This window comes from Rhipicephalus microplus, chromosome 7 (genome assembly GCF_043290135.1).
Source record: "Rhipicephalus microplus isolate Deutch F79 chromosome 7, USDA_Rmic, whole genome shotgun sequence".
Classification (NCBI taxonomy): domain Eukaryota; kingdom Metazoa; phylum Arthropoda; class Arachnida; order Ixodida; family Ixodidae; genus Rhipicephalus; species Rhipicephalus microplus.
The window spans coordinates 82,178,820-82,203,454 of record NC_134706.1 but is presented as its reverse complement, the minus strand read 5'-3'; the positions used below and the strand labels follow the sequence as shown (position 1 = coordinate 82,203,454).

Sequence of the window (24,635 nt, the reverse complement as noted above, 5' to 3'; positions counted from 1 at the left end):
CCGTGGTTCAAGCATATATCGTGTGGCGCTGCAGTATATAGGAAGCGCTGGCAGCGTTGGTGAAATAAGGTCCCTGAAAAATACATGTACATTATGCCGTAGGGAAGTGTCAGCATGTCATTTTTTCTTGAGGAGTGGGAGCATAAGCTGCTTGTGTGTGTGTGTGTGTGTGTGTGTGTGTGTGTGTGTGTGTGTGTGTGTGTGTGTGTGTGTGTGTGTGTGTGTGTGTGTGTGTGTGTGTGTGTGTGTGTGTGTGTGTGTGTGTGTGTTTCTGTGTGTGTTTCTGTGTGTGTTTCTGTGTGTGTGTTAATTCGACTTTTTAACCTGTGATAATGCAAGACAAGGAGTAGCTGTTTGTTTCGTTTAATTATATTTAAAATGTTTCGGTAAGTCTTCTGGTACTTTTTCTCCACTGAACGCTCGCAACCAGCGGCTAGGATAATGAAAACGAAACCAAAACCAATTAAGGTATCACCGTATGCATCCTACATTCAGCCCCACTATCCCCACTAGCAATCGCACGTTCATAATTATTTTGATTTGTGCAATTTTACGCGAAAATATTTTAACTGCATTATGCTAAAAAACAATTCATAATAGGCATATAATGTTCGGTTTCGGTTTCATTTTTCTGACCTCTCGTGACCAAAGCCGTAACTTTTCTGCGAGTCAATATGGCGTTTAGCTGTTGTGACAAGTTATAGCTGCTCGTCAATGTTTCTCGGATTCCATGCTCAGGTAAGCCTGTTGTACTTATCACTCGTCGCGCGGACTGCGTCATAGTTTGTCGACAAACTTTACTGCCGCACTGTTGTCACTTAGTGCAAAGCGACGTCGTTAAGGCGCGGGGAAACAAGTACGGTGGTTCATTGACCCAAGGCGCTGCGTCGCTTTAAAGAGGTTTCATTTTCGCAATTTCCTCGTAACCGCGAACGCCACCCTCATGCTCTGTCTGAACTTTGGTTCGAGTACTACTTTCCGTCGCCAACTTGTCGCCGTCCGCTGTTCATTGTGTGTTTGAGTGGTGTGCGCTACCGCGACCCACGGGACGTGGTGCTCGCCTCCGGTAGTTCGTTTTGGCGGCATAGGCGACCGAACTACGTGATGCGAATACGATATGACCTCCTCGTCGCACGCAATCACGTCAACTTGTCGCTCCAGTCGGCCCGCCACTGGACATCGCTGGCGGAGCGTGCAAAAACGCCGCTGTCCCGTGCAAGTCGTATTTTACTCTTTTCGGAACTCGTTGGGGGGTGTTGCCAGCACCTCACCGATCCACCCAAAACAACGTACCGCCGCGCCCGTTTCTGTGAGATAAGAAGCCCCTTTTCCGAAGCTAACCGCGACGCGCTAAATGCCGACCGACCTGACACGGTTTCGGTAAGTACTACGGGGTGCCGAGCTCGTATATGAAATGCCGACCTGGTTGTAATTTTTTTCTTCTCTCCTCTCGCCCGCTGGGCAGAGGGGACGTTCGTTAAGCATATTTGCGACCAGATCGCCTTGAAGTGGGCAGGGTTTTTTTCGACGGAGTTTTTCTGTTGGGAGCTGCTGGCGACCTAATGTGGTGTGTACCGTACTTAATGTGGTGTGCACCGTGGAGCTGAGTGGTTTTCGGCGCCTTTCTGTAAGTTTTGCGCTGGAGGTTTTGGTTACACATTATTTCCTCGTTGTTATTCGTTGGTCAGTTTGTGGCTGGCCTGTGTCGTGCAAAGCGAAAGCCCACTCCGTTTGATATACAAGATCCTGTGCACTCGAGGCTGTTACGAAAAAGCAATCAAAACAAAAGGTAAGGGCTGTAGCGTTTGCAGCTGTTTGTATAGAGGCGGCCTCGCATGTCGCGTCGGAAATTGCTTCTCGTGACGGAGTTTGCAGTGAGCCTCGTATTGATAGGGAGTTCCAGTGTCCTTTCCTTATAAGCATTGCCTCAGATGTTTGGGTGGCCCCGGTGTATGCAGAGTGGCCCATTATCTATGGCTTTTGGGATTCTGCCAGCTTATTCAACTGTTTCGAGCAAGGAGTGTGTAGCGAAACTGCGTTAGATGCATCGACGCAGACCCCGGTGGCACCTGAAGCACGTCTGGCTTATTGTTACGTGCGTTTGCCAATCGAGGGTTTTTTCCCAGAACTTGACGAGTGAATAGACTCCACGGGGCTGACAAGTGTTTGGAGAAGGCTCGTCGACACCTTTGTGTGACAGGGGTGCATAGGAAATGTTGACAGGGGCTCTCAGTCTGCTTTTGTTGCTTTGAAGTCGGATGGGTCTTTCTTGATGTGACATGCACGTGGGGGATTGTCACACGGGCGCCTGTTGTGTGCATCATATTGCTAGGTAAATACAATTCATTGCAAGTGTTCATTTGGCAAGAGCAACAACTGGCACAATATGTTGCTTGCAGTGGTAAGCAGACTTGTTTCTACTTTTTGTTATCTACCTATGTACTCCTTTTCAATATTGTAAAGCTGTCTTTCAGATTAAGTCAAGTAGTTTGCCATGTTACAAAATTGTGAAATGATCTTTCCTGCAATGTTGCCAAGCTTGCTTACTCGCAAAGCTCCGCAGTGTTTATATAGTATTGATTTAATGGTGTTCATAGTGGCATAGCTGTGACACCTTCCTTGTTCACTGTATTGTAGTTGAATTTTTCACAAGAGAACCAGCATGATTGATCAGTAGTTTCAGCGTTCTGCCATTGAACATGGAGGTTGTGTGTTTGTTTCCCAGTAGTGTTTGTATGGAGGCAAACTGCGAAACTGCTCGTTGTTTACATTTCGACGCACTTTCAAGGCAGAGCCTTCCACTACACCCTCTCTCGTAATCTTGTCAAGGTTTTGGGATGGAAGTCCTCAGCCTCTGCAGTTACTTTATGATTATATTATTAATATTACTTTTTAAGAGCACCTATGCTCTGAAAAATAATCTGTAGTGTGCCTCAGACAGCACAGATTTGGGCCCACTAGGTCAGGCATTAATACTTTCACTGTTTAGAAGATGAACACATATGTCTCTGTGAAAACCTATAGAGGAGAAACAGATTCAGTATTAATTCTTAGCTTACTCACCATATTCCTTTCCTTCTCTTTTACTGACGGTGAGGCTGAGGGAATTGCGCATGCAGAAATAATGCTGCTCTTACAAAAACACCAGCCATCAAAATGTAGAACTCATCTTAGTCATTGCAATCTCCCTCCAAATATCCGTCTTGTTGTATGTATGGTATTTGTGAATCAATTACATGATGTTTGAATAGGTATAAAAACGCACACATGCCCAAATGCTAAAGAATTCCTAACACAGGGTGTCGCTGGGTCCGTGCACGCGCCTTCACAATCAAATGGTGAGACATTTCAAAATGTGATGCCAGAACTTTTTAGTCATGCAGTTAAAGAAAGCTAGGACTTTCCTGCTGAGCTAACAAGGAACGAGGGAAGTTGCAATTGTTGAATATTCATGTGTTTAGTTCCGCACAGCAGTTTTGACTGCTAACCCAAAGGCTGGCACTGCATGCCGCATTCTGACAGCTCTGCCTGCCGACGTGCCAGGTGCATTGGAGTTAGCTGTGTCGTTTGGTTATGATAATTAGCTGCTGGTAAATTGTAAGTAATAAAATAATAAAGTGTATTGTGACACATGAGCAGTGGACGTTTGCACCTCCCAAATTCAGCATTCTTGGCCACAAGAGCCCTTACCTGGGCTAGTTATCTTATCACTGTTATCACCCATGCGCACCTGCATTCACTTCCATGCTATGCTAAAAAATGTGTTCTTCCTTTTTCAAAACTACGGGCATCTTTCTTGAACAAAACAGTTGCAATGTGCTATGGACAAATGAGTGATGTCATGTCCCATCTAGAAAGTTATTAGATAGGAGACAGTATTGAATTCCTTGTCATGTCACGTATTCTCCCTGCTGTGGCCCTTTATTGGTAGCAGTCGCCTAATGATGGGTGCTGCACTGATAAATGCTGTCAGGTGACTATTGCAATTGAGAACAGTTGCAGCACTTTGATAACACATGATGAGTCTAGTTATCCTTGTTGTTTTTTTTTTATCTGGTTTGTGAAGGCAACATGTAGTGTAGCGTACTTTTGTGCAAAGCGCAGACAAAAGCCTATTGCCATCCGATCCTGTCGCAGCTTCTTATTGTAACGATTAATTTCTGACCACTTGTGCTGCCTGGTTGTCTTGCAGCAACTATTAGCCATTTTCACTGCACTACAGTCTTTAAATTTCTGGAGCCCTCAACTAAACCAACCCTTATTGTCGTATCATAGTTATCAGATGCGAAACCCCAACCATAATTATGTTCTCGTAGATTCACATCTCACTTCATTTTTCTAGGACTGCAAGCCTGAACTAGCAGCCCTTCTGCATTGTTTGTGCCTAATAATCGTTTAGCTGTGGTGTCTATATTCGTCACAGTTTTGCAAGAGCATCGCTACCTTTTCGTACTCATTCTGAGAGCATTTTGAAGCTGATTATAGCCAAGGCAGCGGAAGTAACGTGCTACGACCGCAAATGGGGCTCAACGCACCTCGTTGCTCTTTTTTATCGCAGCTTGTTTGCTGCCTAAATCTCGTGCGCGCTTGTTATCAAGGCACCGTTACGCCACTCTTTCAAGCCACGGTTTCATTTATTTGTTAGGCACTGCTTCCTGTTTACACTGCTCCAAGATGCTTAGTTGTGGCCATTGGCGTCTTTTGTGCCTGGGACACGCTTATAACTTGAAAAGGCAGGCACTTTGGGTAGCCCGTGTGTTGCTCACATGGCAAAAATGAGGGAGTGTCCAGGTGACGTAACAGGAGCAGATACCAATATCTCGCGCAACCTTTTGTAACTGTTGCTCACTTTCCAAACAAGACACTCCAAGAGGATGGAGGCTTCAAGTGGTGAGCAGTGATTTAGCAGAGAACGTCCGTAGAGCCACTTTATAAGAGCATTTGTTGAAGAACTTAATGCCCTCCCAAAAAAGTGGGCTCCAGAAACATTCCTGTTTGACTGCAGGCTGTGAGTAATTGTGGACCTCGTGTGCTTAATGCCAGGCTCTGTGGGAACATGTGTGTCACTTAATGTTTATGGCCCCTATTTAAAGAAGCATCGCGCTTATCGTGCGCTCGGAGTTATAGTTTCTTTACGAGCTTTTCAACGAGTAGGTGTGCTGAACTCAATTTTCTAATTATTTCCGCTATTCCGCATTGTTTGTATATTCTTCTGGCTTACATACTGAACGCTGTTTTCGCATTTCAAGCATTGTACAGAGAGCTCGAAAGTCTTGCAGGATTCTGGGGTACAGGAAATCAGGCATAGAAATTAAGTGCCAAACGCAATTCTGCAATGCAAAAAGCGTTCCATAAACTGCGGCCGTAATTTTCTTCTCTCACCTAATCTTTAGTGTGCAAGGTCCGTTTGATTCGCTTGCATCACCTGAACCAGTTCATGAGGTGCTGCGTCTTGCCATTCCTTTCAGTGGAGCGGCATTGGCGATTCTGAAACACTACATCCGTTCCAAATTGTGCTAATGAGGTGCAGCGCTAGTTCACGTTTTTTCTGCACCCCCTATGCTGACAGTGCCAGTTTGGTACAGCTGCGCATTAGCAGCTGAGCAGACAACACAGCATTCAGGTGTATGTGCCGTGCCGCACACACGTCTGCTAACATGCTGTGTTTCGCCAACATGCCTGCACCTCACAAACTGTCCACGTGTCCGGTTCACCACATGTCAAAGTTAGCTGGACGGCTTAAATAAAATGAACCACAATAAAGCCTGCGCTGCAAGGGCGCCTCATTATTAGTTTCTGGTGGTGCTCTGTGCCTGCACCATTGAACCTGTGCTGCACAATTTCTTGACTTCTCATGCACCATTGTTAACTGGTTCTGTTTGGTGCAGGTGAATCAAACAGATTTGCAATATATGCAAACAATGAAATTAATGTGGCGCTGAAGTAGCAACTTGCGAGTCTGGGTTTGGGGACCACTGTATTACTGGGTGTCTCCTCTGTGAATTTCTGTATAATTATGAAGTAAGTGGATATTACTGATAATACGCTTTAATGATGAAGTGCTGTATACCTTGGTTGGCCTCATAAGGAATTGCAAAATGTGCATCATGTGAGTGGCTGCATTGGGCACACCAATGTTTGGTGGGAAGCGTAACAGTGTGTTTCATACAAATTCTAAATGGGCCCATTCATGTGTTGGGTCTGTTTGGTATCTTTTCACAACACATTTCCAGCGGTCATATTTCCAAACTCTGCACTGGATTGTAAATTGAAAAAGTTTGAGGAAAACAGCAAACTTGAAGATTTACTTTAAAATGTCTGATGCTTCGAAGCCCGGCCAGCTTGTTCAAGGCTGAGAAATCCCAAGATGTGCTTTGCTTATACGTGCCTTCTTGCTGTGCGAACAAGGTTACCAGGTAGTGTCGTAAGCCTTGGCAGTAGAGGGAGGGAAGTGTCCTTGTGGTGCAGTTTGTTTCCCACTGTCTACTGTGTGTGCCAGAATCCCACAAAGGGCTGCCGGTGGAGGTGTGTTTGCTTTTCTAAAATCATATCGTTCAGATGAATGCAGTGGTCAAACTGCTCGCAATGCTTTGCCACTGCCCTCTGTTTACTGTTTAAATGATGAAGATTGTTTGAGTGCTGCATAATTCTCTCCTGAAAGTACCTAGTTTCCCCAATGTATTAGGCGAATTTTCTCTTTCTCTCAAGTTTCTGTTAGCCCAACCAGGCAGATATCGGCCGAACCTCTACCTTTCATTAAGAAAGTTACTTGCCGTAATTTGCAGTGTTAGAAGTACTATTGTTGGCCACAGAAGCTTGCGGGATCGGCAGCACGTGGCACGGCAGCGGAAAACTGCATCGCTGTGTCACCTATCGTAATGTGACTGGTGCTGAGAACATCAGCCACAACCTTTGCGCCGAGATCTGGTAACGGTGCATTGTCTAAACGTGCCATCTCTAAACGTTAAGTCCAATAGCTTCAACACCCTCCATGTAACAGTAGGTGACGCAGTGATGCAGATCCCACAGACTTTTACGATCAACAGTACCTGTTGTGGGAACATTTGTGCGTGTACGTTATGTTTCAATCTCCTCTCAAAGCAAGGCTCTGTTGAAAAGGTGTGCAGTTTTTCGTTTAGTTCAGCCATTCTTATGTCACACAGCCTATTTATGCTTACAAACACGATGGCCACTGTACTTGGTACAACCTGAGAAAAACAGAACAATGGAGTGCCTGCTCTTCACCTGTGAAAAACAGTCGTGCTAGCCGATTTCTGCTTGAACCGTTGGCATGTTTTCTCGGCTAATGTAAATACTACACATACTAAACATTAAAGGTCTGTCATTACTTCCTAAAATATTATGTTTAACGAAGTAGCAATGCGAGAATCCCCAAGGAATTTATAAGACGTTCAAGTTCCTGATTTAAAAGCAGCGATACAAACGTGTCTATATGGGAAAGCCAGCTGTTCAACACATTAGATAAGTGCCCTTCATGAAAGTGACTAACTGCTACTTGAGGGAGTAGTTATGTAAATTATTTGTGGGAGGGACAGCGATGGTTTTTAAAGGAGCCGGCATTTTTTCTGATGTTATAATCAAGTTTAAGCATTTCACACACTGCGCTTATTCCTTTGCGATTCGCAAACTAGCGAGAGACTCGTTCATGCAAGCATTTGCGTTATGCTCCTTGACCTTGGCTGCTATGGCTCAGTTATACATTGTCTTTTCTTTATTCTCAATCTTCTAATTGTTGTTTAAACCATGTTTTTGTTAATTAACTTCCCTGTGTTTTCCTTTTCTTACTTTTTTTCATGTCCCCTTTTCTGATAATGATTGACAGCAGCAGCAGCAGCGTGGTCCCTGTGCAGGGAGGGCATCCCCATGTACCAGTGCCTGAAATTTGTGGACAGATTTATCCGCAAGGACCACAAACCCGGACTGGGCTCAGCCGGCGGCTCGGGTGAGTGGCCCACCTTATCTGCACAGCCAATGAAGGCACATTTATCACAGCAGTGCCACTGACATTTCTTCGTTTATAGAATTGCCTTTCGTTAGTTATGGTTGCTGAAAGTAATGCTCATGTGAAACATTGCTATGAATGCTCAGCTATCACGGCAGGCCTGGTTTGACTAGAAAAAAACTCAATGTTTAGCAGTTTGTAGTCTCTGTGCTTTATTGGACACTCAGTGCAGTACTTTGTACTCCTATTTCATGCATCAGGTGAACGCTGTGGGAGCTATTCAGAAAGTTTAGGCGGCAAAATGTTGTAATTCGCGCGTTTCGTGCTTGGATTTCATTGTGGGGACTCTGTCATTGGTTGCAGCTTCACCCTTCTAGAACTGATCGCGTAAGCTGCAATAGGAAAACAAGGAGACTTCAGAACAGTTGATTTACAAGCACATAAATAATGTTTTGTTTCTTTCTAAGGCTCAAAGTGTCTTCATTTATTACTCCATCGAAAACCTAAAGAAAGAAACTCACATTGTGGCTGGTAAAATTGTTGAACTATATTTTGGTGCGAAATGCATTTACTGCAAGAGGTCTCACTATCCTTTATAGTGTTCACACCTTATGTGTGAAGTGAAGCATAGTCTAAGGGGTTTTTTTTGCTAAGCTGAAGGAGGCAGGTTCATTTTATGGCCACAGCAATGGCATTTGGATGGAGGCAATACCCCGAAACACCCTGTACTGAACTTCTAAATGCTTTTTATAGAACCCCAAGTGGCAAAAATTTTGCGAAATAAATTCATTGTCTTCCTATAAGGCCAATGTCGTAACTGTGTTGTAGTTTTAGGATGTGAAGGTTTCAGAACTTTTTTAAAATCATAAGTTCCCTTTACTGCCACAGCATGTCTTCTCACCCCCATAAGTGGCAGGTGTCTTCAGTTACGAGTGTATCGAGCACACACGCTGCATAAACTTGTGTACCATCAACCGATAGTTGTCCCTTCAAATGATGGCAGCCAAATCAGTTGCACCACTGCTCTTAATGAGTTTGATTTAGGCTTTGATGTCATTGGCTAGCTGGATGTAGAACATTGTCGGTCTTGTCATAATCATCATTCGTGTCACTATTAACTCTTTTGTTACCACACCTATTCAAATCGATCACGGGTGATCGACGCTTTTGGATCGTCTATTTTACCACATGATGGGTGCGTCAAAAGTGTCAACAACTACCCGAACGCTGGGAAGAAATGCTCTTATCATGTTCATCCAATTAAGTTCCACCGCAGAATGAAGGCCTCTCTCAATGCTCTCCAGCCATCCCTGTTCTGAGCAAGCCGACTTTATCTCATGCCTGCAACCTAGCTCTCTGCTTTTCTCAACTACATTTCCCATTCCTCGATAACCGTTCTGTTGCTCGTGCTGTCCATTGCTGTCTCTCCTGCGCATTACGTGGCCAGCCCAGGTCTTTTTTTTTTTTTTCCACTGCATGCCGACTAGGATGTCTTCCGATCCTGTCTTTTAATAACTACCTTGCTTTCGAACATGTGCTGCTAACACTTTTAAAATGTTTCTCTAGTTTCCGACAAAATGCCATATGATTCCTCAGCACTATTGTGTGCATGTGATTACCAATAATAATTCATTTAAATATAAATTTTTTATTAGTATTCATCTATTTATGAATAGAAGTGCATCGTCATACTTATAAATGTGGCATGGAAAAATTGTGTTGCATATTTTTGTTGTTCAGATTCACTGCTGACCCCTTTAAAATAAAAAAAATTGATCAGAATGCAGGTGCTGTGGTTACTTAACCATGAAGGACTGCTTAGCAGCAGTGTGGATTTCCCCTGAATTGGTGGTTTAGGAGAGTGGGAAGGAATTTCCAACAGCACTGTTCGTGGTATTCAGTCGTGTACATTGCTTTACAGATCGACTCTCTCAATTTTCAGCCAGAAGACGTCCTTTGGTTAGATGAAGAACGAAAAAGTATGGGTGGTACGAGTAAGGATTTTGATGGAAAACATTCCGCTGCGCTTCTCTCTCGTGCTCGCTCGTAGCTCAACATCGTCCAGCGTGTGAAGCGTTGCATGTTCCCGCCGCAGGTGGAGCAGCAGGTGCGGGGCACGTGTACCACGAGCGGCAGGTGAAGGAGCTGTGCGCCCTGCATGCGCTCAACAACCTGTTCCAGGACGGCCAGGCCTTCACCAAGGGCTCGCTCGACGACATCTGCCACAGGTTGTGCGTGACGCCCGCCGCACTCCTAGTTCGAGAGACAAACCCTCCCGCACACGCCTCCTCTGTGTTACGTCCACTGCGTGCGCCTTGACCTTAAAGGGCCCCCCACTGTCTTGCATTAGAAACGAATAGACCTGCATCGATTACTGTGTTGCATAGATTTTCCTGCAACGTTTACTAGCTGGAACCCTGGTGCTGCAATCATTCTGCCAGCTTAGAAATGAAGGGCGGTACACTTGATTTGCCCATTATTAGTGCTTGCAGCTTGGAACACACTTAGTGGCTTTGTTTACTGTTGGGCTGCGGTGTTGTTTAATTCAGATAAAGGAATATATTATGAAATTTGTGAGCCAATTTCAATTGGAGAACCTAAAATGGTCAGAACTTTAAGTGGAACTGCGGAACGTTTGGCGAGTTTTGTCTTTCAACAAAGTGCATGCAAGCCGTATAATGTCAAATAGAGCGAAAAGCACAAAACTTTGGCTAATTCACATATTACTCATTATTCCCATGTTGTCTGAAATGTGATGAATTGCAGCTTCCATGGACAATAACGTGAGAGATCCCTCTGGTGCATTTGTAGGAAATTCTATGTTGTGTAAGGGAGAAGGGTGGTGGACTGATCGGTGAAAAAAAGAAAGCTTTATTATGTGTACAAATGTAGTGGGCACAAGATTGTGGCTACATAGGCACAATGCTTGCGTAGGAATCCTTTAGGAAGCGTACTGCCTTACAGCTGCTGTGAATTGTATTCTTCCAGAGAAAGGTTTTCTCGTAAGGCCTGTGAAAAAAATAAGCAGCCGTCGATGTCAGGCCTTAGCGATAATCGCATTAGACATGCAGAATTCGGTGAAGCATTAAGCCAATAAAGCAAGTGCTGTGCACTTGGTCAGGTTGGGCAGACCAACTTGACCAACCAACTTTAGGAGGGTAGCTCCTCCTAAGCTTAAATGCATTAAACTCTTTGACCTGTTACATGCAATTTCCTGTCGATAAATAGCAATCTGTGCAGAAATGTTTACAAGAAAAAAAAGAAAAGTCAGTTTTACTGAAGGCAAAAGCACTAAATACAATAGCATCGAATTGGAATGTTATACAAAGTGGGGCTAGCCAGCTGACTCCATTGGTAGCCTATCTGCCATAACTATGTAAGGGAATGCAGCAACTCTATGGCACGAAGCAGCTGTAGCGCTGTTTTTTGCTTTAACACAAATGGTGAGGACACTGTACTCAAAAACGTATCAGCTTTCAAGAAAATGTTTTTGCCAGCTTGAAGTGTGGGGTCCCGAATCGGCGTGCAAGCGCCATGCCACGCTTTTGGTGTGAACGGACACAGTTGACACGGTCGGTATAAACCAAACAACATACATACATTTATTTAACTAATTTAGACGGCATCATCCGTCGAATCAATACATCAATTGTTATCAATACGCTAAGTCATCAATACACAAAATTACCATACACTCAAACAACATAACACAAGAGCACACAAAAGGTGGCGTCGCCAACGCTTCACTCACCACGTGGGCCTACCGCAGGCGGCCCACGGCAGACCCACTGCGAGAGACAACCGTTCGCGGCAACCGCCATGCGTAGAAGAGACTCACTTAACTCTCGCCCGCCACCAAGGCTTGCTTTCGCCAGGGGTCACCGCCAGCGCTACCACATGATGATGATGACGATCGCTGGCACACACGCTTCCGTACCTTTTTAGCTAATGTTGTCAGTAACTGTCCGAGCAATACAGCCTTCTTTCTGGCAGCACCCCTTCGCGGTCCTTGTACTGACAGAGCCAGCCAGCGTGTTTCATTTCTGCTTGAGCGGCGCCTGTCTACGGCTTCGCAAGCTTTCACTGGCACATAAGAACGTCAACATGCAAGGCAATGTTGACGTTGGTGATGTGGACTTCATACGTGATATGAGACTTCAACAGTGCAGACAAACCTGCTCCTCTGGTGTCAATATAATTGGAAAGTAAATTGGTTGGGTTCAGCTTTACATAGCAAGAAAAAAAGAAGCAATTGACTAGAGTAAAATCTCAATGATAGGAATTCAAAAAAAGCACGTAAAATATTCAATCCTCAATTTGTATGAACCAAAAACAAGTCAATGCTGATCATGAAGATGAACAAGAACTTTATTGAGGTCAACTACTACTCGCTGAAATGAGCAAATGATGTTTACAAGAACCAGTCGTTGGGAAAGTTGGTATTTCATTGTGGATGGCATTTTGCTAAAAAAACAGACAAGAAAGAAGAGAGCACAGACTGTGCGTGTCCGAGCTCTCTTCCTTCTTGTTCTTTTTTTTTTTTTTTGCGCAAAATGCCATACACAGTAGAATACCAATTCACCTAACGCTCAGTTCCTCTAAGGTATGTTACTAGGTTTTGGGGATCTTTTCAGTATTTAAGTTCTTCCACAGTTAACCCTGCCTTTTTGGTGGCCCTTTACGCTGTTTGCGTATGCCGTACTAGGACCGTTTCTTGGCATGTGAAGGCTCGAACCTGCCCTGAAGATGTCCAGTCTTTGTGCGGTCGGATGGTACTGTCGTCTGTGCCTGTCTGTGCTCTCTTCCTTTTTTTTTGTTTTCTTTTTTTTGTACAAAACGCCATTCAGTATGTTCTTTTGAACTTTCATTCCTTCACCGTATCTCAATAAAGTGCCGCGGTTTCCTCACTGGTGCTGCTGGCGCTTAAAGGCATGTTCACACTTGACATCGAAGGGAGCTGCGCCGGTACTTCGCGATAGCGTCGACGTGATCCACCACCGACACCTTTGCCGCCATGTTGAATTTGTATCTCACTGATTATTTACATCACGTGGTTTGAGAGCTAGTGAAGCCGGTGTAGCCAAAGCTGTGAAGCAAAAAAGGCAATCTACTATTGCGTGGTGGGAAAATTGGGTTTCGGAGGTACTTGGTTTCATAGTCTCTTAAATTCTGGTGACTTTTGCCGCATTTGGGCCTTCCTCCCACAGACAAGCCGCATTGCGTCGCTCCGACTGTCAATCACTTGTTCGTATCATCCACGGTGGCTAAAAGGAAACCGTTCGTATAACACCGAATCACGGTGTATTTTGTATAATGTAGTTCATATGAAACAATATTAAAATTTGTACCGTCGTGAAATTCGCATCAACAGTAATCGTATCATCGAGATTCTACTGTAACTTGAAACATATTAGAAAACGTACTATAAGTTGCCCACCGTTTTTGCTTATCAGGCAAGTTGTTGCACTGCTGAGTTCGAAGGTGCAGGTCGATTCCTGGCCACAGTGGTTGCAGACGAAACTCAATGACAATCATATTCTTGGGTTGAGTTTCACGCGTACATTAAATAAGTCTAGGTGAGCTATTTTTGTATGTTTTCTATCACAAAATGGAACAAAATGCTTCGAGTGGACCACAGGGAGCAAACTGCCAAAGGGAGAGCTTAGCGAATTCAGAAACATTTTCAATGCATTGAAGAGCGCAGTGTCTTTGACAATTTGTGTTAATGTCTTCAGTGAGAAATGGGGTGTGTTGCGACTTCACTGGTTGTTAGACCGTGGTGGGCTGCTTGAGATCTTCGCTAAAAATCGGCGAAAAATCAGCACCAAACAAAAATCAGGTTAGTTCAATTTTCCGGCCTTAGTGCTTACATTTATATCCAATCTATGTTATACGATCTGTACCCTTTCTGTCGGGCAGAACAGTGCCTGCATCTTATCTGTGTCCGGTCATTGCCAAAATGATTGACAGCACTGCTATTTTCGTTTGCTAATTTGGCGTCGGGCCATCAGACGAGCCTCAACCAATCCTATGTGCTTCCCTCTTGTTCTTTCATGATGTTTCGTTTGTTTCTATCTCAGATTGCAAACAAAATAGCTCAAGGTGGCAAGTTGGGCTAGTTAGATTACATTCATATTTGAAAATTTTGTTGAAGCGCACTGGCCATCAGTGCGCTTCAACAAAATTTAATAGTCAAATTAACTAGTCCACCACTATGACGTACCTCATAATTATATTGTGGCTTTATGATATTCACAAGTCAAATTTGTTAATGCTCAGTGTGGGGCCCTTTAAAATATGCTGTATGTCATTGTTGTGAATGTGTGTGTACGTGTTTGTGCACATGCATGCTTGCATAATGCACATGATGGTGGGACTTGCACCACGCATGCGTGCATTTGAACGTATTGTTGTAAAATGTGCAATAGCACTAACTTGAACCGATAGACGCATATTTAGGCTGATTTTGCGCAGTTAAAGGTGTTTGCAGGGGGGCAGAATAGAACAGGACATTATTTGCAATGTGCATTTTTCTCCTATTTACATTTGTCTCCTCAAGGACCTGTCACATTTTATAGTTCAGGTGATCAGTTAGTTAGTCTGTCTTGTTGAATTCGTGCATTAGTCCCATATGTGGACAGTATCGGCTATTCCGAAAAAGAAAGTAATGGTGGCCTTTTGTTGTGCATTTTTATTGGTGCTTAAGGCTCGGAAGTATGTTTCAAGATTCAACTTTATGGGTATTTTCTTGTAGCCTAGAATGGAAAGGATTTGAATCGGACAGGCTTTAAAAATGGGCTGTTTCTGAACTCCTATAGAACCAAACAGGTCTCAGGTAGCAGTTGTAGATGTGGCTTTCGTGAAACATTTTTCCGGTCAGGTAAGACATTGATGAGGGGGTGAGTAAATGGCTGAGTCGAAGTAGAAGCAAGTTGATTTTTAGGGTCTTGTTTGAGTTGTGTGGTCACGTTTTAACTGGTGGTTTTTTTTTTTCCTTTTTTTTTTTCACCTGATGTGTAGTGACACGGTGTTTCAGCTGCGAAGGTGACGCATTGAGGCGGTCCTTTGTGGCCTGCTTTTTCTTTTTCTTTTTTGTCCTGTCCCATCACGCAGCCTGTCGCCCGACCACCTCGTGAACCCTCACAAGAGCATGCTAGGCCTGGGAAACTACGATGTCAACGTCATCATGTCTGCCCTACAGCTGCGCGGATACGAGGCCATCTGGTTCGACAAGCGAAAGTACGCACTATTTTTATATTATTGATGGCTTCTGCAGTTTCAGGAGCAGAGGGGCAGCTATCGTTATGGTGTGACGCTTAGCAATGGTCAATTGTCGCTTTGCAGCTGGGTAAGTGACCACTATTGTATGGCAGTGTACAGTTTGAATAATTACCCACGGTGCATTCACTTTTTCACTGTTTTGCATGCAAACCGATAAGCTCTTTGAGGCAAAGAGTTGTGTGGAGCTCAGTTGGACCATGCTAGTTCAATTTATTGAAAAGCTCAAGTCAGTGAGGCGTGAATCAACGAGATCGTGCCATATCTTTTCGTGATGTGTGTTGTCAAAAGAAAACCTGGCTTCTCTGGGTTGCCAGTTGTGACCTTTCGTGCAGAGAAAATGTCACGTGATGCTACACTCCCAGCTTACATTTAGCAAAGAGAAAGTTCATGTGCTGAAGTCTAACTCTGTAATATTGGCTTCAAAATTTGCGGTTGCAACTGTGCTAGTAGTTCGCGTCCTGGTTGTACGTTCCTGATGACAGTCTTTATGTCGGTTACCTGCAGGGATCCGTCGTGCATTGACTTGGCAAAAATAGTGGGCTTCATCCTGAATGTGCCGAGCGAGATGAAGTTTGGCTTTCTCCAGTTTCCCCTCAGCCGGAAGCACTGGATTGCCGTGCGCGAGGTCAACGGCACTTTCTACAACCTCGACTCAAAGCTCGAGGCACCAGCCGTCATTGGCAAGGCGAGTGACTCGGCCTCTGTTTCTCAACTAATCATGTTCTTTGGTCAGAGTGAATGTAGTTACATCAGTGAGGAGGTGTTTTGAAAGTCCCATTGGGTACTACATTTTTTTGATGCTTCGAAAAGTGTTAAGGAAAACTGTCTTTTGTGCTTCTCTTGGAGTACTACAGTAGACACTCAGTAAGGAGGATTAAGCAGAGTTGCTGTTTAAATGGGACAACTGTGTCTAATATGATTGGATTCATAGTTGAATTCGGCACCTCTGTTCATTACTCAACAAGTAGAACACTTGTTAAGTGGGACACATATTCTTGGTGCTTTCAGTATATGGGAGCCAATGGCCACCATGTGGCAGTGACAGGATGTTGGAAAACTTCTTGCCGTGGTTTTAAAGGGCCCCTATACCACCCAGCGGTCGAAATTTAGTTTAGGTGAGGAAGTTGTGCTCGAGTTTACAACGAACACGTAGCCGTGAGAATTTTTCGAAACGGTGCCGTAACAGCGGAGTTGCACGCGTTTGATGATCCAAACGCGATGATCGCTTCTTTCCCTCTTTCCTACGCTACCCTCTTCCAAAACCGCTTGACCCCTCCGCGCTGAGTCAGCTGAGTGTCCCTCCTCATCTCGCGTGGCATACGTCGCCACTGACCCGCTGTTCGAGACAGCGTTTACTTCCTGTTGCCGCGATCTGCTACCCCGTACCCAGCTCGCCGTCTACTGTGTTGTTGTGTCATCTGGGTGCACTGATCGTTGACTGACCGCTGTTGCTGTCGTGCCCAACGTTTATAGATACTTTTTCAGTTTTCGAACTTCTCCTTTCGAGGCGGGCAAGATTTGCTCCAAGGGAGTGTGAGGGCGCTGCAGTCTAAATTTGCGCCAAGTGACTAGCTGCTTCCCACTGGCTTCACTGCCGCTAAGGTGGTTGGAATACTGCTGCTGCAGTTTCGTGCGTTCCGTACCGGTGTTAGGTCGCACTTGTTTTTTCTGTGTGTATGTCTCGTCGCATGGCGTGCTTCCATGGTCTTCTGAAGACAATTCGACGCCTACAGCCACGAAGATACTCGGACATCCACGACGTAGGAAACTCTCCGATTGTAGACATCGCGGCACGATCTAAGCATTGACCATGTGTGGATGCATAGAGCACGTAAACGTACGTCTCTACTGTTGCTGCTATCCCGTGTGCCATAGCTCGGACTCTCCGGACATCATAACAATGTGTTTTGTGACCGGGCGCATCAGCGGGTAGAGGAAAAGCCTCTAAAAACGCCACTTCTCCCCGCCGTCCGACCGGCGTTGTTACTGCAGAAATGGGAAAGATCCATGGGAAATTCTGGGAAAGACGCTCAAGGTGGATGATGTTTATTTTCAAGAAAGCGACATCCTGAAGACATATAGGCATATCATAACTTGAGAAGTCTAAACCGACCAAGGTGCACGGGCATCGAGTAGTGATGGAGTTTTTTGATAATTTCCGAATTTCCCAGCGTAATTGTAATGAAGCCGCAAAATAAAGGGTACCTGTATAACAACCAACTGCTGCTGCCTTGTGATCTGCCAGAATAATGCCGACAAGGTGCCCCCGCTCATTCGGAGGACTCCAATTTTTCTGAACGATTAAAAAAAAGTTGCGCTTCAACGTTCCTGCAACTAGAGTTCGGCGGTCCTTGAGGAGGCGGAAAAATTTCCGGTAATAACCTTCTATAATGCAGAATTGACAGAATACATCTACTGGCACAGCGAAAGGAGAAAGTGCGCGGCTAAGAAATATTCATTACAAGGACAGCTGTGTGGGCATGACTGGTGCTAACAGACTTATGTGCGTCTTGTGTCATTTTAGCGGTTACAACGAAAAAAAATACAGAATGACAAAAGCAACCAAGAGCAATGTGTAGATTGCAACCAGCGAATTGAGGAAACGTTTGATCTGTGCCACCATCGCTCGAGAACGGAGAAAACTTAAGATAAGCTGGCTGAGTAAAAAAAAAAAAACTATCATCAGCGACTCTCACTGATCTAGTTGAAGATTTACCTGAAGTGCAGAAAGTGTCACTTTATGGTACATCCATCATGCAACAAGCAAAATGACCAAATCGATATAGGTACACAACAGATTGTCTCATGCTTTGTTTGCCTCTCACAAGCCCGAATATTTACAGGAATTCAGCTATGCGCTTGTTCGAAATTAGAATTCGAATGATTGTGACTAGTGTGTGACAGTGACAATTGTTTTTGTGTCAATACACAGAAGTTTTCCTATTTTCACAAATTTGGCATTTTTTAAATGATCCTAAGTATTATGCACTCGGAAACCCATAAATCTGAATACTTCAAAATAAGAAAGTGCACTGGTTTATATACCAGCTGAACAGATAAATAGCGTCCTTTCAGTGGGATTTTAAATGTGGCTGTTAATGTGCACAGCGTCAAAGATCCGTATGCTGAAATTCGCAAAAACAGCTTCTAAACAACTAAGCTCAAACTAGATGAGTCACGGCTTTTATCGCGGCTTCAGTGAGACGTTTCTTATACAACTGAGCTCTAAATTTTGTTTCTACCTCCTGGAAAAACAAGAAGTTACAGGGTTGCAAAACGGTGCTTTAATTGACAAATGCTCGTCTAGCACCACGCTATGTGCGCTATTATTTTCACCACGGACCTGGAAAGACGCCGCACACGCATCTACGCTCTGTGTTATACTTCTCGTGCCTAAACCAAGTTGCGGTGTTGTGTAAACGCTGCTCACTGGCTGCACCGCGCCTAGCGGTAGCAGATGACCCTCGTTTGCTTGGCGCAAAGTTGGCCTGCGGCACCACGGTGGGGGGAACTGCAGCCGGCCCCCTGCTCCCTGAAGGCGAAGCAGAGAGTTCCGAAACTAAAAAGTATCTATAAATGCTGTCGTGCCGACCCGTGCCCCTATGCTAGCGACTTGGCGGTTGCGTTACGGGCCGCAGATATCGATTCGCAAGTGGCAACAAAACCAAGAACAGCAAGGTGCGCACGAACAGCTGTTTGCTGAGTGACCGGAACTGGTCTGTTGTCGTTCTGCCAATCGCAAACATCGAAAGTAGTGATGTCATCGAGTTTCACTGGTGATGTCACAGATGTCAGTGGCGGGAGTGGCGGGGACCGGAAAGGAGAAGCTATTGTTTTTTCGAAATTGTGGTGCGCCCGCTACCTGTAGCGCTGCGGCGTGTAACATCGTGGATCGCGATGGCATTCTGCACGCGATGCGCTTGTTTACCTGAAATGTTTGGGAAAATATCTGAGGGGGTTGAAGGGCCCTTTAAACTGTACATTTACAAGTTCTAAAAGGACGTACTAACCAAAAACCAAACTAGTTCCTACTATACAAAATTGGTACCTCTATCACAGAATGCAAACTAAATAGCTCACAAATGTTCCAATTAATCTAGACTCCACCACTGTTGCATACCTCATCATTGGCTTGTGGCCTTTGCACGTGAGACTCCAAAATCAAGTTTGCTAATGTGCAGTGGGGCTCGTGGGTACCAACAGCTGTGAGGGCCTTGCAATCTAAAGTGCTGCCAGTGGGATAGTCGAGCACCTTTTCATTTAGTGTTACTCTAGTGAGCACTAAATCGCGGGTTTGATTTTCAGTCATAGGCATTGCATTTCGATGGGGGATAATTGTGTAAAAACTCCCTTGTATTCAGATTTAGATCAATGTTAAGGGATCATGACTAATCAAAATTAATGTGTATTCTGCCACAACAGTCTCTCATTCTTCTGTTGTGTTATTGGCGTATATAACTCCATGACATTTAATATATGAAGCCTCCTCTCAAGCTCCTGCTTCACATTTTCTCCGTGCAGTCTCAAGAACTGCTTCAGTACCTGCGGGAGCAGATCAAGTGCAAGGACCGGGAGATCTTCATCGTGGTCACGCAGGACATTGGCAGGGTCAAGGGTTGCTACATCGAGACATCGAGGGAGACGCCTCCGAGGCAGCCGTCGCAGCAGAGTGTGGCGCCCACGCGCGAACACGTGTCGCGGACAAACTTGCGGTAGAAGTGACATCACCGCCGATCAAATGTGGCGCCGGCGGTGGGACCCATCTGTGCCCAGCAGCAGTCGTCTGGACCCTGCGAGACTGACTGAAAGTGAAAAGAATGAAGAGCTCGAGACGGCCGCTTTCTTTCGGCAGTATCCCCCCGATTCTGTGGGATGTGACTACAGCGTTTTGTCGTCTGCGAGGTCTGTCTGCTGCCAGCAGCGTCCAGTATCGTGTGGTAGCAGAAGGCATGCCACCGCATACGAGGTGTTGAACTGTCTAACTAGACAGTTAAACAGCTGAGACAAATAGTTGAGGGGCACTTCTTGGGATCCCCTTTTCCTCCAGCTTACCGGAGTGTGCATCGTCCGGTGTTCTCGTCTCCCTACCTCGTGCCCCAAGCAAGGCAACAACTTTTGTCTGCTTTTTACACACGCGACGGCGCGAAGTAGCTGTTTCACAAGTCCTACACTTGATGTGCCTGCCCAGTGATGCTGTCTGCTTTTTGCCGTGCTTTTGCTTTCCATACCGGTGGCACAGCAGCAACCGAGAACATTCCTTGTGGCTTAGAGGAGTCGCCTGCTGATGAATGACATTCGCAGTCAGTGCTTGATGACGGGATTCCCACAGCGCCATGGCACACGTGGGCGCCAATCGAGTGAACAAAAAGAACAGTAGCAGTGCGCCCCTGTGTGTATGCGCGACGAATCTCTTTGTCAGCTGCCCCTAGCACCTCTGTCGTGGCTTGGGTGATAGGCGTTGTCACAGCCATGTTGTTCTTTTTTTATTGCCGGTGAGTAACCAGCGCACGCGAATGCTCGGAGCATAATGACCGTTAGCCGGGGCTTTTCGATTTGTCGCATGACCTCGGTTCGAACGGATGTTCTTGCGCAGACTTTACACATGCATCAGGGAACCTTTCAGCGCTTCATTGTGCCATCAACTGTGTCATTCACTCATTCTTACATTTATAACCAGCATCATTCATTCTAACATGAGAGAGATAGAATCAGTGTTTAAAAACTGCCATTTTTTTTGTCGATTTGATGTGTTCAGGAGGCTGGCCTTAACCGCAGTTACAAAGCCCAAGGGGGCTTTTTTCAGGAGCTGCCATGCTGTAAGGCAAGTCCACCGCACGAAGTGGTCCCATGTCTTATAACGTCCATGTTGCAGACAGCATTCACTCTGCGCTATTCAGTTATTTGCATAAGTCGGTGCAAAACCGAAGTCCAGGCGTGTCTGTCACCCGAACCGTTGTGGGTGTAGTCTGGAGGTTGCGATAAGAACAAAATATATGTAAATAATATAGCCGTCAAGAACACTTAAATTTTTCGAAAATAAGCACCTGCTTTACTCTTGTACATGCACTTCCTAAAACCTTTATTAACAAAAAATCAAATTCTGCGTTAATCCTTCACCTTCTTGCATGTCTGCAAATCCGCTTTGTGCTGTGCAGGGTATGCGAACACTTTCATTATGTCAAGCATTATTACCGATAGTGCTGTTACAAAGGAGTTGTATTCTTCTCATATATTGCAGTGCATTCATTCATACTAACTGATGGCAAAGCAGGAAAAAATGTACACTACAGAGTTTGAGACATAGTTGTGTGGCTAGTTGAACTCGTGGGGCTGTTGTTGGATGCAGCTGTTGCTTTGGCGAGTCGCACGTGCATCCATCAGAGTGCTGAATCATGGCCTGCGTCTCTTCAAGCAGCCACGTGTGCCATAGTGGTAGAGAAGCGATGTGACAATTGCATAGGTGTCGGCAGTTATTGACAGGCGAAATAATCAGCGGGAATATTTTTTTAGGTTGTGAGACACTGCGCTCTTGGATTCCTCGAATACTCTTCAAACTAGCAAACTGTGACAACTGACCTATTTTACTTGCTTCTACTGGTAGCGCAGTCGAGCACAGGTTCGAGATTTTTTTTTATATCTTTCTTGAATTCATTGCACAGAAGCCTGCAATGAATAATAATAATTGAAATAATTTTAACCATTTTTTATTTCTTTTTGTATTATTTCTGTCAAAATATTTTTGTGTTTGTTCATTCTAGCACAATCGGTGCTGCCATCTGTGATGAACACTTGGAACTTATAGGGTGCACTACAAAAGTATCAGAGATAATTGTGCAATTTCAGCTGAGGAGCTGCATTAAATGAGAACAGTAGTATGCAAGAAAGCATTGGGGAAGCATTGGAATAAATGACATTTCCCATTTCAAGTTTTTTTATTTATTTAATTGTAGCCCTCGTTTTTCTCGACATCTGCTTTTGGCACTTTATCTTTCACTGCAGACATGCTGCATAATCATGGTGACCATTATTGTGCGATAACAAGCACATATCTTTTAAAACATGATTTGTCAGAAGGCTCCGAATGTAACTTGCACATAATCTCAGAATAAGTACTACATTGCTTAATTGCAATGGTATTTACTCAGACCACATTACAAGAGCTGCATCTTACATGAATATAAGTTTGTTATATCTGAAAATCGTTATGAATTTATATTAACACTGTCTGTTACAAAACTATTCATTTGCTTTGTTATTAATATTTCGTTATATCCAGGTTTGTTATATTGAGGTGTGAGTACAGCCAGACCTAAGTTGTAACGAGCTGGAATGTGACAGTCAAATATGAGTTCCTTAAAAGCATCACCCACAACTTTTGTGCAGCAGCTGCTGTGAGAATGAAGCATCCCGCAATTGAGTGTAAAAGCCTCTTTATGTCTGTCTATGGGGGTGGTACGTTGGCTAAAGCACGCATTTCACAAAATTCACGCAGCTTGTGATTACCACTGCTTTGTCTTGGTTGTGTTCCGCTATTTGTCTATTTGTCTTCGTAGTGTTCTGCGGTTATTTATTTCTCCTGAAGTTATAAACAGGGTTGAGTGCTTCTAGTAATGTTCGATCTACCCTACTGAGATGATACAATGCATGGACGGGACCCTATCTCTGCATGTCTGATGTTTTCATAGGGCCTCTCCTAAATAGGATGCTTAAGCTAGTACTTTCGTGAATCGTACTGACAATTCCAGGTGTCTAGTGTGCATAGTGTTTCACACGAGAACTGAGCCTTTGTAAGTGTTAAGACAATGTAGGTGTCAAATTCAATCGGTTTTACCACTGCGGGGCATCCAGCTCCCGTGGAAGCGCTTCGAACGTTTATAATTTGCAGGCCACAGCTAATGAATCTTTGATAAAACACCGTTCTTATATTGACCTAGATTGATCTAAAATCATATCAGTTCAAAGTTTTGTTTAACATGCTTGTGCAAGCCACACACATTAGCTCACAGACTTGGAATCGGTGAAACGACACAGCACGAACTACTTCTGTTACAGAGCTTGGCAGATTCGGCAGCCGTGGAGTGGATTGATATGAACTACTACATTACCGTCCTGTATGGTCATTTTAAATCAATAATGCTCATTATGATTTTGTTTAAATAGGTTGTATTAGGAGAAAACGGAGCTTTCCCTTGTATGCCCATCTTTGTGGTCGTTATGTGCCACCATTGATTTTTATGGGCTCTTGTTTTCATCTAGGATGTTTTGTCCCTTTTACCTGTACAGATATCTGCATTAATGGCAAAGTAATTTCGGAATATTCAAAATCAAACTTTTCAAATGGTAACTTTGGACACATACCTGTAATCATTGAACTGAAGTCCAAATCATTGCTGTGGCTTTAGCAGCTGTTGCAGCTGCTTCATGTTTGCAGCTTGATAGTCTCATACAGAGCAGCAATTTCACAAATGCAGCTGACTGTTGATGCACATCGCAAGTTGCATGGCAAACTGAGCGCCGTAGTGAAGGGCCCAGCACGGTGCTACAAAAAAGTGTATCGTGAGGTTTCGTTTGTTCTTTGAAGGACAAGATGGCCATCAACACTTTATTTGTGCGTTTGGGTTTGTCTATGGGTGACTAAGGAGTTGACACCAGTACTTCAAAATTGTACATACATTCACGCTAGCTTGGAGCTTAATGCTTGAATCACTGCTGCGAAGAGCGTGGTGGGATGTTCTCGACTTGTTTTCGCGTGGCTCCTTTTTTTTTTCTGATGTGTACATAATCTAGCCAAGATAAGTGTACAGAAAATATATATATATATATCTGACAAGATGTTGGAGAGAGTATTTTGCCCGATTGTGGCCCTTCTGTCAGTCTTGTCTGCCTGCCATGTTGCTTTCGCTGTGAGCGGCTTACAGTGCTTTGTTTACTGTTGGTGCATAGAATGTGTCGCTTTGATGATGCGGTGATTTGGGGTTTGCAATAGATTCGTGAGTGCACTTCGAAGAGTAGCGAGAAATCTAAGCGTTTGTTGCGTGCGTTTCAAGTGGCTGCACAAGTGGCGGAGTTATTTTAGTGACAGCACTTCTTTTTCGTGTCACGTATGTAGGACGAACGCAATTTTGTTTTATTCTTTGACTTGCTGCCTCCGTGAAGTGGTGGCTATTGATAACGTTCATAGGGGCTGAGAGAAATGTCAATGCTACAAGGGTTCTTTGTGTCTGCCACTCTGTACAACAAAAATGATTTCGGTGATTTTCTAGGCCTTCCGGTGCACGGTGCAACTTATTCTTGAAAGAGGCTCTGAGCAGATAATGATGTATGATATTGTGTTCCACTGCTATGACCACAGCAGCTTGCATCTGTGTGCAGATAAAAATCTTTAATACTA

General features: G+C 44.4%; 1 protein-coding gene across 9 annotated transcripts; it reads left to right on the top strand.

Annotated features, from left to right (window-relative positions):
• The first annotated feature begins 658 nt into the window (after nt 1–658).
• Nucleotides 659–24,635, top strand: LOC119180106 (josephin-1). Of its 9 annotated transcripts, none has more exons than XM_037431242.2 (6): nt 659–738; nt 7,844–7,963; nt 10,059–10,194; nt 15,077–15,202; nt 15,749–15,929; nt 19,766–24,635. In XM_037431242.2, the coding sequence occupies exons 2-6, from the start codon at nt 7,885–7,887 to the stop codon at nt 19,958–19,960; spliced, it is 717 nt and encodes a 238-aa protein (XP_037287139.2). In that variant the 5' UTR covers nt 659–738; nt 7,844–7,884; the 3' UTR covers nt 19,961–24,635. The 9 variants fall into 9 exon arrangements, with proteins under 9 accessions (XP_037287139.2, XP_037287140.2, XP_075725455.1 ...); XM_037431243.2 differs by having other exon boundaries at nt 669–738; nt 7,847–7,963; XM_075869340.1 differs by lacking the exon at nt 659–738 and adding an exon at nt 765–1,380.

Bases quoted from the DNA above. Each gene is read 5' to 3' on its own strand.
- LOC119180106 (XM_075869338.1), top strand. The intron at 7,964-10,058 runs GTGAGTGGCCCA...TTCCCGCCGCAG, and splicing joins GGGCTCAGCCGGCGGCTCGG to GTGGAGCAGCAGGTGCGGGG. The intron at 15,930-19,765 runs GCGAGTGACTCG...TTCTCCGTGCAG, and splicing joins CACCAGCCGTCATTGGCAAG to TCTCAAGAACTGCTTCAGTA.